General features: G+C 42.6%; 1 protein-coding gene across 1 annotated transcript in view; it reads right to left on the reverse strand.

Annotated features, from left to right (window-relative positions):
- Window positions 1-11,876: 11,876 nt before the first annotated feature.
- RPIA (ribose 5-phosphate isomerase A) overlaps window positions 11,877-16,586 on the reverse strand; it is a 31,372-nt gene continuing 26,662 nt past the window's right edge. The window contains exon 9 of the mRNA XM_070405842.1: window positions 11,877-12,761. Coding sequence (XP_070261943.1) covers window positions 12,664-12,761 — 98 coding nt within the window. The 3' untranslated portion in view covers window positions 11,877-12,663. The remainder of the gene's footprint in view (window positions 12,762-16,586) is intronic.

A 16,586-nucleotide genomic window follows, 5' to 3' on the forward strand; every position in this document is an offset into this window, starting at 1 on the left:
AATCAAAAAATGGGCAAAGGATCTAAATAGACACTTTTCAAAAGAGGACATTCAGAAAGCCAAGAGACATATGAAAACATGCTCAAAGTCACTAATCATTCGAGAGATGCAAATCAAAACAACAATGAGATACCATCTCACACCTGTCAGAATGGCAATCATCAACAAATCAACAAACGACAAGTGCTGGCAAGGATGTGGAGAAAAAGGAACACTCGTGCACTGCTGGTGGGAATGCAGACTGGTGCAGCCACTATGGAAGACAGTATGGAGTTTCCTCAAAAAACTAAAAATGGAACTCCCATTTGACCAGTGATCCCACTTCCAAGAATATATCCCAAGAAATTAGAAACACCAATCAGAAAGGATATATGCACCCCTATGTTCATAGCAGCACAATTCACCATAGCTAAGATCTGGAAACAGCCTAAGTGCCCATCAGTAGATGAATGGATTAGAAAACAGTGGTACATCTACACAATGGAATACTATGCTGCTGTAAAAAAGAAGGAACTCTTACCATTTGCAACGGCATGGATGGAGCTGGAGAGCATTAAGCCAGTCAATGAAGGAAAAATACCACATGATCTCACTCATTCATGGATAATAAAGACCATTACAAACTTTTGAACAATAATAGATACAGAGGCAGAGCTGCCTCAAACAGATTGTCAAACTGCAGCAGGAAGGCTGGGGAGGGTTGGGGGGCAGGAGGGAAGGGGGTAAGAGATCAACCGAAGGACTTGTATGCATGCATATAAGCATAACCAATGGACATAAGACACTGCGGGGTAGGGGAGGCCGGGGGATTGTCAAGGGCGGGAAAAAAGAACACATATGTAATACCCTTTGTAATACTTTAAGCAATAAAACAATAAAAAAAGGAAAAAAATAAGTGATCTGAAAGACAGGGTTTCACCAGTTATAGCAAAGACATCCCAGAATCTTAAATTACCTTTTACTGTCAAATGATATGTGAACCATAAAAGTAAGTTTAGCCATTTTGCATTGAGAACTAAAAATCCTTTAGACAGTTGTCTAAAATAAGAAGTCACTTCTATCTAATTTCCGATGTCTATTCATGTCATTCCATTCTTGAAAGTATTTAAATGGCAAATATGTGAATGAAAACCACTAGAGTTCATCAAATATTTTACTGACTTGATTTCTAAAAGTTTTCCATTTAATTTTTGGAAAAGTATACATGTACTTGGTAAAACATTCAAACAGCACAAAGAATAATTGTGGGAAGTAATTCTCTACCACTCATCCCCCAGATTAAGAAATTTTTAATAAAGTATTTTAGCTATAAAGTATGGTTTGTTTGTTTTTAAATAAAAGTGGACTGAGCCCTAACCGGTTTGGCTCAGTGGATAGAGCGTCGGCCTGCGGACTGAAGGGTCCCAGGTTCGATTCCGGTCAAGGGCATGTACCTTGGTTGCGGGTACATCCCCAGCTGGGGGCGTGCAGGAAGCAGCTGAATCAATGTTTCTCTCTCATCGATGTTTCTAACTCTCTATCCCTCTCCCTTCCTCTCTGTAAAAAATCAATAAAATATATTTAAAAAATAAATAAATAAAATAAAATAAAATAAAAGTGGACTGAAATAAAAAAAAAAAAACTGCTGTATTAGAAAAGACACAACAAGAAGTTAGATATAGAGGTACAAATTGTAAAAGCTCTCCCTGCAAGGAAAAAGAATTCTTATACTACTTCTAAAGCCAAAATTTTAAAAATTCATTTAGAATCATTCTTGCTATAAAATTCATATGATAAAAGTATTAATTTTTTAATTACAGAAAATCATTCAGAAAAATAAGTTCTAGTAATTCAGTAAATGTCAGTCTTTTATTTTGAGAAATATTTTGAATCATTTACTTATTGCCATTACTTATACTCTGATACACACTGAGAATTAGAAATAATCTAATATGGTTCCTATAGAAAGGGGAACATAGGAAATGCATTTTGCCCCATGAAATGAATTTTAATTAATGAGTACTTGCCACATGTGTTTAGTTAAAAACAAAATCTACAAGGTTACTTAGGGGAAAAAAGATTCTTTTTTCCTCAAAACTTCTAAACATAAATATAAAACTGCTTATACACATCTCATTAAATAGTGACCTATTTTAGGAATAAGAATGCATTGTGATTGCATGTGAATTATAAAAAGTAAGAATGATTTAGTGAAACCCACAAAAAAAAATGTATTTAAGAGAAAAGAGCTGATTTGAGGCATCAGCCCAGACAATACAAGTCTCAGCTCTGTGAAGCATCTCAAGAATTCCAAAGCTCAACATTTGCAAGCCGTATTGGCCTGGGTTCATGCTTGTTAGAGACTCAACTTTTCATACCTGAATGTTTACTTTGATGAAATCATGTTTATTTTTCACTATTAAAATTACATCCATTGTACACTTAATGGAATTATATTTTGCTTATGTAGTTTTTTCATTTTTCAATCTTCTTCTTTAAGAGGTTTTAACTCATTTCCCAAAATAGAAAAGCATGAAGTTGTAAAGCATTCTAAACTTAGGGGGGGAAAGCCACACAAATAAAAGCACGCTGTCTTAGTCAGGGAGTAAGGGGAAGAGGGTGCTTGGAAAGATCAACTAGCTGGACTTATGAGGAATTCTTCCACCTCACTGGACTTTCTGACAATACACACGCAGCAGACTGTGATGGGCACACAGCCTGGGTGGGACTCCAGGACCCAGTCCTCAGCCCAGAGTTTCTTTACAGGCAGCAGGCTGCCAGGGAGTCCAAATAGCAGCAGCACAGGGATTTCCACAGGGGACAGAAGGTCCCTTCAATAGAGCCCAGTTACACTTTTGCAATGACCACTATTCAGCGCTCAACCCATTCTCCCCCCAAAAAACTTCTCAAATTCCTCTGACCCCTGAGGACCTGAATGGAGATGTCCAGGGAAAACTGTCTTCAGGAAGAGCCATGGAGGAGCTCTGGGCAGGCAGGGCCTCCAGCTCAGCGCTGCCTGCACCTCCAGCAGTGCGAAAGTCCTGCAATCCCAGGAGAGCAAAGAGCACAGTCACAATACACATCTCACCTGCACAGAGGTGTCCTCCGGACACCCAGTACTGCAGCCCTAACTACCCTGGCTCTTTTGAGTTACTGCCAGAGCTGATCTCCCACATCGGGCACTTCGGGTGAGCGGCTTGAAGATCAGCAGGAACTGCAAAGACAGAGCCTTGCACTCATTAGTTTGAGATTATTTAGGGAAAACCAAGATGGTTTTATAGAGCATTTGCTCTTACATGACAGCTAAGGCTGAGAGCTCTAACCGGTGACCACTGGCTCCTCTGTGCAAGTTCCTTTCAGCCAAGCATAACCCATACACTGAGGCTCAAGGCTCCATGGGCACACATGCCAAACACTCCAAAGGGACGAGTAAGGACCCTTGAGTTCGATGGTCCTAGCAAAGGCTTTCCTAAAACGGAAGGAAGGGGCAGCTCTGAGATGGGGGCTGGGGACTGGGGAGAGCAGGTAGGGCAACAGGTGCCCCTGGGCTCCCATCCTGCAGTGCCCAGGAAATTGCCAGCCTGTCAGTAGTGAGGGAGGCCTGGGTGTGCTGGACTGGGGCGCACTCTGCTGGCCAGTGCCAAGAGCGCACCCAGCCCTAGGTAGGCAGCCTTTTGAAGCCTGGAACCTAATGAGAACAACCTGGTTGTTTGGCTGCTCATATTCATTCTTAGATACATATTACCTTTGTAAAAATTTTGTTTGGCATCTCCCCCGACACACTCGCTATTTTTTATTTTAATAATATTTTGGGGTTCTAAATAGAGAAAAATAAAAGTCATATGTAATCCCATCAGCAAAAATTACTTTGAATGTCATTTCATAAGCACAATTTTTTATCTAGTTGAGATCATGCTGTCCAAGGGTAGGTCACGGTCCTACTGTCGGATCCAGGTCCTGCCCTTGATTCCATTACCAAGTGACTTCTAGTTGGTAGGCAAAAGTTGGAGAGTGGGAAGAAGGGTTAAGCCAAGGTATGTGTCTCTCCTCTTTGGGAGGAATTTTCCAGCAGTGGCTGCATCTCCTCTGTGGTTCTAGCTTCCACTGTGCCCAGCTTCAGTGTCCTGGTGACATGCCTTCTCCAGCCTGGAGGGTGGCATCCTGCCCTTGCTCCTCTCTGGGTTACCTCAACATGACTGGCTTCTCTACCCCACCACCCCACCCCCCACCCCCACCACATCACCTGTGAAACATTTCCTGTAATAAATTCCTTGTCCGAAATATCTAAAGTGGCTTACTTTCCTAACTAAATCAAGGTTGATTATGTCACATCAATAACTTTTAGCTAATTTATCACTCAATGTTATTCCATAAAGGTTTTCCTGTATCTTTAGTTCTTTACAGCTTTTCTTAATGGCTTCATAATATCTTATTACATCACACCTTAACTGAGTCACATTTAAGTTTCCAATGTTTACTTAAAGTATAACATTGCTATGAACATCTTGTGCATAAATTATATCCACATTACTAAGTATTTGCTTAGACTAGATTTCTGGAAGTGACCAAAAAGGAATGATTGACTTTAAGATTCTTGATAAACATTGCCCCCAAGTCCCCAGGGAGGCTAGAACCATTTACCATGCCCTCTGCAGCACTGATTACATTAATTTACTCGCTAATTTTATAGGCAAAAAAAAAAGGCATCTGACTATTACTAGCTTTTTGTTGTTATAGTTTTAGTTTTAGTTTTTTGAAAGAGAGAGATCAGTTTGTTGTTCCACTTATTTATGCTTCATTGGTTGATTCTTGTATGTGCCCTGACCAGGGATCAAACCCGGAACCTTGGCGTAACAGTTGATTATTACTATTTTAATGTAGATGATATAAAGATTCTTTATATTGTTAGTGAGCTGGAATATTTTTCAGGTGTTTACTAGCCATGTGCATTTCCTCTTCGGTAAAATATCAATTTTACTATATAGTTCTTAATGATTCTCTTCTTGCCTAGGATGTCAAGTCAGGGTTCTCAGATGCTAACAACAAAATTGGCTAAATTAAGCAGAAATGGGATTATTGAAAGCATATCATTCACCTCCAAAGTGGATGGGAAAGCTGGAAAATTGGGTTCAGGAAATAGATAGAACCAAGGAACCCTAAGCTGGAAATATGTCATGATCCCACCCTAAAATGGTCTGAATAAGATGCCACTATTGATGTTACCCTGAATGTTGTTCCTGGCATTACTGCCACCCACAATTAAATTCTGGATGCCACTACCATAATGAATATTAAACTCTTCTTACATCTTTGTCATTCCTGTAACAGCTTGTAAACTGCATTAATTCCTTCCCTCATCAAGAAGTAGAATCTACCTTTTTGAGTTGGGCTCGCATTTTGACTTGCTTTGAGTGACATTGTACAATTCCTGAGGAAGCCTTGCAGCTTCCAGAAGAATGCTCCTTCTGAGAATCCAGCTGCAATGCTGTGAGGAAGCCCAAGATCACCCATGGAGAAAGGCCCAGACATCCCTGCCTCAGCCAAGTTATGCCAGCTGAAGCTACAACAGAGATGAGCCATCCCCACCACATTCTGTTCAGTTTGCAAACGAATGGTGGTGATTATATAAAGTCACTAAGTTTGAGAGTAATCTATTATATAACAATAGATAACTGAGACACACCTTTAAGGCTCAAACTCTGGGCAAGAACAGCCATTGGCCAAGCCTTCCCAGAGCCAGCATTATTTATTGGCCAGACACAGCTCCTCCGGGTTATCTATTCCCACCAGGTCCTCATCAACCCTTGTCTTTGCACATTCTGTTCCCCCTTTATGGAATGCTCCTTTCCATCTCACTCATCTCACACCCACCACTGCCTGCCTGGTGGTCTTTTACTCTTTCAATTTTTAACAAATAGAGCAACCACTAAAATATATATAAGAACTAAAAAAAATAATTAGAATGGTATGCTAAAAAATATTTAAGTCAAAAGAGGTAGTAAAGGAGGAAAAAGGAATAAGACAGGAGACAATGAAAACAACATATATCCATATATTCATATACAAAAACTTATACATGAACATTCATAGCAGCATTATTCATACAAAGTGGAAACAATCCAAATGTCCATCAACTGATAAATGGAAAATAAAATGTATATCCATACAATAAAATATTTGGTAATAAAAAAGAATGAAGTATTTATACATGCTCCATAAGTAAACCTTGAAAACATCCTATATAATAAAAGGCTAATATGCAAATCGACCGAGCGGTGGAACGACTGGTCACTATGACGCGCACTGACCACCAGGGGGCAGATGCTAATGCAGGAGCTGCCCCCTGGTGGTCAGTGCGCACCCACAGGGGGAGCACCACTCAGCCAGAAGCTGGGCTCACGGCTGGCAAACACAGCGGCAGTGGTGGGAGCCTCTCCCATCTCCATGGCAGCACTAAGGATGTCCCCTGAGGACTCCTGGACTGCGAAAGGGCGCAGGCCAGGCAGAGGGATCACCCTACCCCCCCCCCGCCCCCCCCCCCCCGCCCCGAGTGCACAAATTTCATGCATTGGGCCTCTAGTATGCTAAATAAAAGAAGATACAAAAAAGCATAGTGTATGATTCCATTTGTATGAAATACCCAAAAGAGGCAGATCTACATAAACAGAAAGTAAATTCATGATTGCCTAGGGCTGGGGGGTGGGGCACTACGGGGAAACGGAGTGACTGCTAATGAGAGGGGTTTCTCTCTGAGTTGATGAAAATGTTCTAGAATTCACTGTGGTGATGGTTGTACAACTGTGAATAGACTAAAAGCCACTGAATTATGCACTTTAAATGTTTAAACTGTATGATATGTGAATTATATCTCAATAAAGCTGATAAAAAGGTTTAAGCTGATAAAAATATTTTTAATTAAAAAGTCTGTTTTAGAGATTCAGCTAAATGAGTACATACTCCACAAGGCTTTCCTGAACTTCCCAAGCAGAGCACACACACACTTATCTCCGGAAACCTGTACAGCACTTCACAGGGGCACAGAAAATCACTGTAACTTCTTTCAGCAAATTCCAGAATGAAAGCTGGGAAGCCATTTTAAGAAAAATCCTATTATGAAAATGTCACATATATAAAAATAGAAAAAAGTGAGCCTCCACCTCTATGTACCTGTGACTCACTCGTGGTTTCCATGCAGCAAAGCCATTCCGTACATCCCAATGCCCTTGCTCCTGAGGCTCAAGGGACCTCGAAAGTTAAGAGTCCACAGCACACTGCTAGTAACTTAGCATTTACTAAGTGCTCAATGTGCCAATGACAGTCCGAAGCACTTGGAATATACTCGCTCATTTAATCACCAAAACAACCCTAACAGGTGACATTATACCCACACTGAGGACATTAGGCTTAGAGGTGAAATAACTTCTCCAAAACTATGTGGAAAAATGGAATTTCATACTGAGATTACTATCTTAAGATAGTAATTCATACTAATCAGAAAAAATAACATAACAACTAAAATAATCAGTTAACTTGGGTGAAAGAACAGTGCTCTTTCTGGACCTAAGGCCACTTACAAGGCCCAGGTCATATGCTTGAAGTACAGATGGTCTCAGTTTGAAGTGGGACTGCTGAGGGGACCCCCTGGGGCAACTCCATTTGACTTGACCCTCTGTGGGCTCTACAGAACCAGGCTCGTTCCAGGAAACCAAGAGCCTTAAAAGCTAGAGACAACGGTGTCCCTTGAACTTCTAGAACTGTTCTCCAAAGCCAGTGTGCCTGCCGAGAACTTGAAGTGGCCAGTTCAAAATGAGACACACTGCAGTAAAATACTCATTGTATTTTGAAGACGTAGTACAAAAACAGAATGTAAAATATTACATTAAAAGAGGAGTACTTTAGATATGCCAGGTTACATAAAATATTTTATTGAAATTAACCTCACCTATCTCTTTGTACCTCTTTAGTGTGGCTACTGGCACATTTAACGTTCTATTTGTGGCTCACTGAGCAGAGCTGTTTCTGACTATGCCCGTGCTGCCCTGATGCCAGCTCCTGTGGGCTCGCCCTCATGAATGCTTCTCCCAGGTTTGCAAAGAAGCGGGCAGCACTGCTGGCACAAGATGCTGGCCAGGTGCAGCTGGACTCGGAGACCAGGGCTCTTTGACCCCAGAGCTCCGTGGTGACTGCAGTCGGCCTCACCCTCCACGAACAGCTTCACACATAAAATAAGAATGAGCACAACTCTATTTGAAACTTGGGTTGGGACAGCCCGCAACCTGATCAGTCCCTCGATGCAGTTCTGTCACCAGGAAAAGAGACGCAGCTAGGGTTTCCGTTTGGATACAAAGCCGCTCTGCTGAGCAGGGTGTTCTCAGTGGTCCACCACAGAAGACGGGCTTCAAAACTCATCAGTCTGAATGCACCGCCCTTAGAACATTGGGGTTCCTCTCCAGGGCAGACCTGCCCCCCACCCCGCTGCCCAATCACAGCAAACTCCGCCCCTCAAAGCACATTCCAGAGCTTACTTGTGAGGACTTTGCCGAGGATGGCTTGGGCAGGAGGATGGCTTGGACACAAGAACTGCTTGGGCACGTCTGAATGCTGGACTACACTGCCATGTTCTGCTGACCTTCAGTACAGCCTTGTTACTAAAAAAAGCACAGGCATTGAACCTATCTATGTAGGAACATCACCTGATGATGTTAGTGCAGAGTGAAAGCTAACGAAATCTGATCTGGCTGCATCAGCTGCTGGCTATGACCCGAAGTGAGCGAGCGAAGTCAGGCTCTGAAAAGTCAGGCAGGGAAGTGGTTGTCATGGCACCAATCAAGTCTTTGAAGGCTGAAGCTACATCGCAGGCACCTGATCCTTCCTCCCCAGTGCCCAGTACACGGCAAGTGCTCAATACCTATGAATCAACACGAAGTAGATGCGTTAATTGTAGGGTGCTTGGGCCTTCTAGATCCTGGGAAAGGGAAATGCAGCCACCGACAGCCAGGCACTGGCCCGGCTCCAGTCAGAATAACCTGGTGCCCACAGGTAGGCTCTTGTGGAACATACATTTCACAGAACAGCATCAGAAAAGGCCACTCTGTGACTCAGAAATGAAAGGAAAAAACTGACGACTCTGAAATCACGTCTCAACACAGACAAACCATGAACATCGTCCAGACCAAAGGACCAGATATATCTCCCCCGAGTGGCTGCTGCCACCTTACCCAACCCAACATTAGCCTCGCTCCATTCCTCTCACCTTCTCAGTTAAAGTTAAGATAACTGATCACAGAACTCTCCTGCTCCCTGACAACATCCAACCCAGAGCAGAGGCCTGCTTCCTTGAGGCCTCCCCGGAAGCTCCCCTCCCCCACGGCAGCCCAAATCCCCTAAATCCTAACCTGCTCCGACTGAGACTCCCTGTGGCTCCCATGGCACAGAGCTCCCTTCCTGCCAGTCAGAAAACCCACCTATGCTGAACTACACTTCCTAAAGGGTCTCTGGCTAAAAGGAACTAACCACCCTTGGCCATAAACATCCCTTCCTAGGTTGCCATGGTGCCTATTTCCCCAGGCCTGAGAAAGGGAAAAAGGAAATGAGCACAGGAGAGATGAGAAAATTCAATGGTGGCAGACAAGGATGAATTTGACAAGGGGCATTACCCATTGTCAAACCACTAAAGAAAGCCCATCAGAAAACAGATTATCGGATTACCCAAGAGCCCCCACATACCTACACACACACACACTAAACCATTTCACTAACTTCAGTACTTTCACAAATTACTTGTGACTCAAGTTACAAATGATGAACACAAGCAGTTAAGGAACACAAACCAAGCATTGGCAAGCCGTGGAATTAAGAGCAAGCAAGAGAAGTCTGGCCTGCTTTCCAGTGCATGGCCCGTTTCTCACTCCGCAAATTAAGAGAGCAAATGCCATAACGTTGCTGAGAACAGGCTGAAGGCCCCGAGCAGCACCCAGCACTCAGGGAGTGATGGCAGGCAGGACTCTAGCAGTCTCCGGCCCATCTCTTGTGCGCTGTGCCGACATGGTTCCCCTGCCCTCCCTTTGTGCAGGGGCGTTCCGGTGAACCTGCCTGTCCCGAGCAGCAGGCTGGAGCATCTGGAGGACAAGAGCACGGGGAGCACTGGCAGCATCTCCCTCTTCTCTGTCCCCCTAGGAATTTGCACCTGATGGGGACTCAGGAAAAGTGTGATGAATGAAGAGTATAAATTTTATGAGCTACAACTGAAACCAAAATTCAATGTTTTATTTATGTCCAAGTGCTTTTTCCTCCTTGATCTTTCCCAGAAATGAGGCCATTTAACTTGTTATAACCTTTCCCAAACACCAACTTGCAGCTTGCCCTGAGCCCGTCAAATTGATCACCAGCCTGCAAATTATTTCCATCCAACTTATCACCTACAATTTTATTGAAGAAACTTAATCAAAATTTACCTCAAGCCTGGCCAGCATAGCTCAGTGGTTGAACACAGACCTATGAACCAGGAGGTCATGGTTAGATTCTCGGTCACAGCATATGCCCAGTTGCGGGCTCAATCCCTAGTGTGGGGAGTGCAGGAGGCAGCCGATCAAGGATTCTCTCATCATTGATGTTTCTCTCTCTCCCTCTCCTTTCCTCTATGAAATCAATAAATGTATTTTTTAAATTTACCTTATGAACAAACTGCTGTGTGTCTAAAGCCTACCAAGTGTTTTGTTTTCTTCAGAAGAAACACCTCAGATTAACACTTAATGGAGCTGCAGTGTGGTCACAGGTGCAAGTGTCTAGACACCAGCTAAGAATGTGCATGTGATGAGCGCATGCAGGTGTTTTTAGAAATCCAGTGCAGCTTTGTTGTTTGTCTTTATTCCTGAATTTAATCCATGTCACAAGAGCTTTAAGGGATCTTTTCAAACATCAATTCTATCAAGTTTTCTCAGGTAAGATCTAGTGCCCATTCATTCAGACTGAAGTAGTCTTGAAGAAAAATAAAGCATTCCTAACAACAGGTTTCCCAGCAATGAGTGAGGCAACTATTTTTTTTTTTTTAATCCTCACTCAAGGATATTTTTCCATTGATTTTTAGAGAGAGTGGAAGAGAGGGAGGAAGGGGAGAGAAACACCGATGTAAGAGACTCAATTGGTTGCCTGCAACCGAGGTACATGCCCTTGACCAGGAATCGAACCCGTGACCCTTCGGTCCATGGGGCAACACTCTAACCACTGAGCCAAACCTGCCAGGGCATGGGGCAACTATTTTTAAAGAGCACCTTGAGTGTGAAGAAAAAGAGAAGGAATTCAGCAAAGAAAAGAATGCCTCTTCAACACTCAGTCCTGATTAACTTTTATTCTGCAATTTAATTTAGCAGAAATTTAGATGTCAACCAGTTTGTAGCTATAATCCAATCTTCAAAACAGAGGACAAGCCAACTGTCCCAAGTATTGTGCAAAGTCAGCATGGGCAGATCAGGATTCTCAGATGGGTCTCCCCGTCGCATGAGACTTACCACTGAGCGCTCACAGCCTCTCCTGTCTATGAGGCTGTCTGAACAAGTCACTGCTCACGGGGCACACAATGAAGACTACAGTGGAGGGAATAAAGGTGAAATTCAGGTCACCCATATCACTGCTTGTCAGCTGCCATGACTAAAGGTTTCACTAATATAAAACTTGGGAATAATTTGATTTGTTTAGCTGTGTTACACTCAAATAACAAAATAAAATTGATACCAAGCTCTCTCAGAAATAAAGGAAATATTTACCTACTCTTTGGCTCAAGATTTCTTGAGTAAATTCCACCCCTTATCAGAGATCCAATGTAAACTTGGTGAGCAAAATAAATTTCTACTTTACCATAAAACTGCTGCAAATTCTATAGTAAAGACAAAGGCTAAGAATGGCACCATATTTTTTATTCCAACTCTCAAACAATAATATAAAGAGGTAAGAACTTCTGATGCTGATCCATGCAAGTAATAATAAAGAAACAGGTAAAATACTAACAACAAAAAGACAAGCATTTAAAAGTGTCTCATTTCAAGTGCTTCTGGCCACCTGCTTCCAACAGCAGGGTTCCGAGTGAACCCCTGGCCTTCACAGAACCACCAGTTTCTCCCTGGGAGTTTACAATCACTGCACACCACACCCTACACGCACCAGGCTTCTGTAAACCACATCTTGAAAAGTGCAAGAAAGTACTGTGCGTGATCACAACAAAACTGAAACCTAGGAAGGAGCGAGGAAGAACAGCGAGCTCCCATGCTTTCGGTAAGGTGTCAGGGAAGCACCGCTGCTGGGCCCTTCCTTTATCAGTTTAAAGAAAAATTCTGATTTACATAATTCACCAAACTCAATATTCAGAAGCTTAACCAGCAGGCTCACGTTAAAAATTTAAAAGACAGTCACCCTCTTTTTATTTTGGTAAATAATTTACATAAAACATGAAATCAAGTTGTACTTTATTTTAAAAACACAGCATTTTTAATAGTAAAAATATATGTTTATACTTCTCTTTTTAAAAAAGACATTTAATAACAATACAAGAAGGCTGGATTTCACTCCCCACCCCACCCCACCCTGCCAGCAGGACCCTAGCACAGATACATTAAGGCAAAGGCTCCGGGAGAGGCGTGTCCACCCACTGTGGGCGGGGATTCCAGGTGAGCACACTGCACACCTGCAGCATCAGCAGAAAGGCTTCTCCCGCATGTTCACTGAGCCGTCCTGCATCCCGAAGTAGACCCTCTCAGCCATGTTGATGAACAGGCCAGTGTCCACCACACCTGCAGGACAAAGGACAGAAGGAAACATTAAGTTTCAGCTTCCAAAGGCAAGAAAAGAATCAAGGATCTCAGGTTCAGTAGGAGCAGCGACCATTAACAATGGACAAATGAAAAGAGATTCTGATTCTCATTATTTCCTCTTACAATTCCTTTCTCCCCTGCTTTCTTGGATCCCTTTCTATGCCCATATATAGCAAGTTCTCTCCTGCTCAGAGCCTTTGGTCATGCTCCCTTTGTCTGCACTAGTTATCTTTGAGAGCTTCAAAGCTGCCTCTTCTATGTTCTCCAGATGCCATATGACAAGTCATTTTCCAGTTGAAAGGTCTCCCATGACTACTCTACATAACCATTCCCAAGTACTCTAAATCATACTGTCAGCCTTACAGGTTTCCCCAGAGCCCAAGAGGATATTTGCAGTGCGTATACCCAACCAAAGACCCCCATCAAAATCTATAAGCAACTCTCCAAATCAGTCAGAAGACAGACAACCTAGCAGAAAAATGGGCAAAAGACTCAGAGGTTCTCCACAAAAGAGGTTATCCAAAATGGCAAATAAACATGAAAAATGGGGTCAAACAAGACAAAAAGGAATGCAAATTATAACTATGAGAATCTTCCAATTGCTCCCCAGAAAGAGTAGGATGAAATTTGATGAGGATGAAAAGACATTTCTACACATGGACAGAGGGAGTAATTGGCAAACCACTTTGGAAAATGTTTGTTGATATATTCTCTAAAGCCGAACATATTCATACCTAATGATCCAGCAATTCTACTCTAGTTATATAAGCAACTGTTAGGCATACATATGGTCATCAAGAAACATGTTCAAGACCGTTCACAGCAGTACTTTCCCTAATAGCTAAAAACTGGAAACACCCAAATCCTCTGCTCATCAAGAGCAGAATGAATATGCAAACTTTCTTTCACACACATAAATATGATGGAATTCTATTCAGCAATAAGAACTAACTACAAGTGTGAGCAACCTTTACTGAAAATATTTACATCATCCAGTTAACCCTAAACAACTGGGCAGCAACTTCCCTTGCAGCAGAAAACTGAAGTATAACTACAGTTGGCCCTCTGCATAGGCTGGACAAACCCTTGGGCAACATGGATTTCAACCACAATTGTTAACTGAAAAATCTGCATATAAGCGGACTCACGCAGTTCGAATCCTGTGTTGTTCAAGAGTCAACTGTATGCACATATGCTACAATGAAATAACAGTGTTCAAGTATCAGAAAAAAGTTTAATGGGGAAAGTGGCACCTATGTAAGTTGCTGTTAGGTAAATTGGTACAATCCATGTAGAGCAATTCAACACCATCTAGAACACAAGATACACTTATCCTTTGATCTAGTGACTCCCTTCTAGCAAAGGGCTGGAAACAAATATCCCCTAATGGAGAGCAGAGTAAATAAAATATGCAATAGCTATAAAATGAAATGTTATGCATTATTTTATAACACTGGTTTAGTGATAAACTCCTTTAGCTTTTTCTTGTCTGGGAAGCTCTTAATTTCTCCTTTGATTTTTAGATGATAGCCTTGCTGGGTAGACTTGTCTTGACTGAAGGTCCTTGCTTTTCATCACTTTGAATATTTCTTGCTAACCCCTTCTGGCCTGAAGTTTCTGTTGAGAAATCAGCTGACAGTTTTATGGGAGCTCCCTTGAAGGTAACTAACTGCTTTTCTTTTGCTGCTTTTCAGATTTTCTCTGTCTTTAACCTTTTCATCATTGGGGTCATCTTGTTTGGGACTCTTTGTGCTTCCTGGACTTGTGTATCTATATCCTGCACAAAGTTAGAGTAGTTTTCAGTCATTATTCTTCAAAGAGATACTCAATTCCTTACTCTTTTCTTCTAATACCCCTATGATATGGATGTTGTTATGCTTCATGTTGTCCCCGTGGTCCCTTAAATTATCCTCTAATTTATTTTGTTTCTGATTGGATGTTTTCTGCTACCTTGTCTTCCAAATCACTGATTTAATCCTCTGCTTCATCTAATCTGCTGCTGATTCCTTCTAGTGTATTCATTTGTTATTGTATTCTCCATTTCAGACTGATTCTTTGTGATTTCCATGTCATTTTTTATACTTGCTATCTCTTTAAGTTCTCACTGAGTTCATCCATTCTTCCCCTAAGTTCCTTGACCTTCCTTATAACCACTGTTTTGAACTCTCTATCTGGTAGATTGCTTGCCTCCATTTCATTTAGTTCTTTTTCTGAATATTTCTCCTGTTCTTTCATTTGGGCCATGTTTCTTTGTCTCCACATTTTGGCTGCCTCACTGTATTTGTTTCTGTGTATTAGGTTGAACTGCTGCCTCCCAGTCTTGGTAAGATGGCCTTATGTAGTAGGTGTCCTGTGGGGCTCAATAGCACCGCAGTCTCCTTGATCACCTGAGTTAGGTGCTCTAGGAAAGTCCCTTGTGTGGGTTATATGAACCCTCCTGTTGTAGTTGAGTCTTGACTACTGTTGGCCCATCTGTGTGTGGGGATGACCCTTGGGCTGGCTAACTGTGAGGGTTGAACCCAACCACAGTGTATGAGGTACTGTGTGGGGGCTGACCCACAAAGCAGAATTTGCCTCAGCAGGGACTGGTATCTGCAGAGATCTCCCTTTGGGTGTGCCACTTGTGGAGCTAATTTCTTGTGCTCAGATGTGGTCTGAAGCCTGCCACTGGATGTACTGATTCTGGGGCCTCTTGGGAGAAATGCTAGTGCAGGTCAATGTCAGGTACTACCTATGACTGCCTGTTTAGAGCTCCAAAGCAATCCATAGTTAGTGGCTGCCTCTGCTGGGCCTCACTGCATGTGGGAAGAACCAAGCTGGACCTGAGGCAGAATACCACCAGTAGTGAGCCTGGGTCAGGTCAGCAAAAGACACAGCACCCAAGACCCAGCTCCACCTGCTGGCTGCCTGTTAAACTCAGCCACTAAAAGAGCCTGCGCTGTGTGAGTTACTTGAGGCAGGTACTCAGTGAGTCACCAGGTAGGAACAATAGGTATTCTCCAGATCTATACAGGTTTCAGTATCAGTGCCAGTGCTGAGACTGAGGCAACTCAGCAAAAGTGTCAGGGTATCCAAGTCCAGCTGCCTCCCTGTTGGGTGCCTATAAACCTTTGTAGTAGGGCGGGGTCTCAAGGAGTCATCAGGGTGAGGCCAGCAGAGTTCATCAGGCTAAAACAGAGTAAGATTTGTTCATAGAGAGGGAGGGCTCTGCACAGGAAAAGTGACCAGTCGGTGTGTACAGGGAATAATGGTCTTCACCTGAAAGCCACACAACTCAGTCTCTCCCTATGTGTCTCCGACACCCCCTTAGTCTTCCTGGACATCCTCGAGAGTCCCTCAAGAAAGACTGCAGCAGGAACCTAGGCTGGCTGCAGCCAGCAAGGTGTAAGCTTGGCAGGGCGGGGCTACAGAGTCAGGAGGGTGAAGCTAGTCATGCAGTTATTTTAAAAAGAAGAATAAGGAAGCTCTATTGACTATTCTGTATTAATCTCTAAGACAGGAAAAACTAGGAAGCAAATTTGTATCTAGTGTGCTTCCCACTTGTGTAAAAGGGCTGAGGCCGGGGAGGGTTGATTTATTTACTGAAGAATGACTCAAGGACACAATTTTGGTAACACTGGCTGCCTACAGACAAGAAAAGTTAGAGGGGTAGAAGGAAGAGATTCTTCACTGTTCACTCTTGTAATATTAAACTATGTAAATTCAAAAGAATAAATAATATTAAACTTCTAGTCCAGGGTTCAGGTCCCTGTTCAGGTGCCAAAAAAAAGAAAAAAATAATTAAACTTCTAAAGACACCCTCAA

This window comes from Myotis yumanensis, unplaced genomic scaffold, assembly GCF_028538775.1.
Source record: "Myotis yumanensis isolate MYYU_CA2020_CCGP unplaced genomic scaffold, mMyoYum1.0.hap1 SCAF_2, whole genome shotgun sequence".
Lineage (NCBI taxonomy): Eukaryota > Metazoa > Chordata > Mammalia > Chiroptera > Vespertilionidae > Myotis > Myotis yumanensis.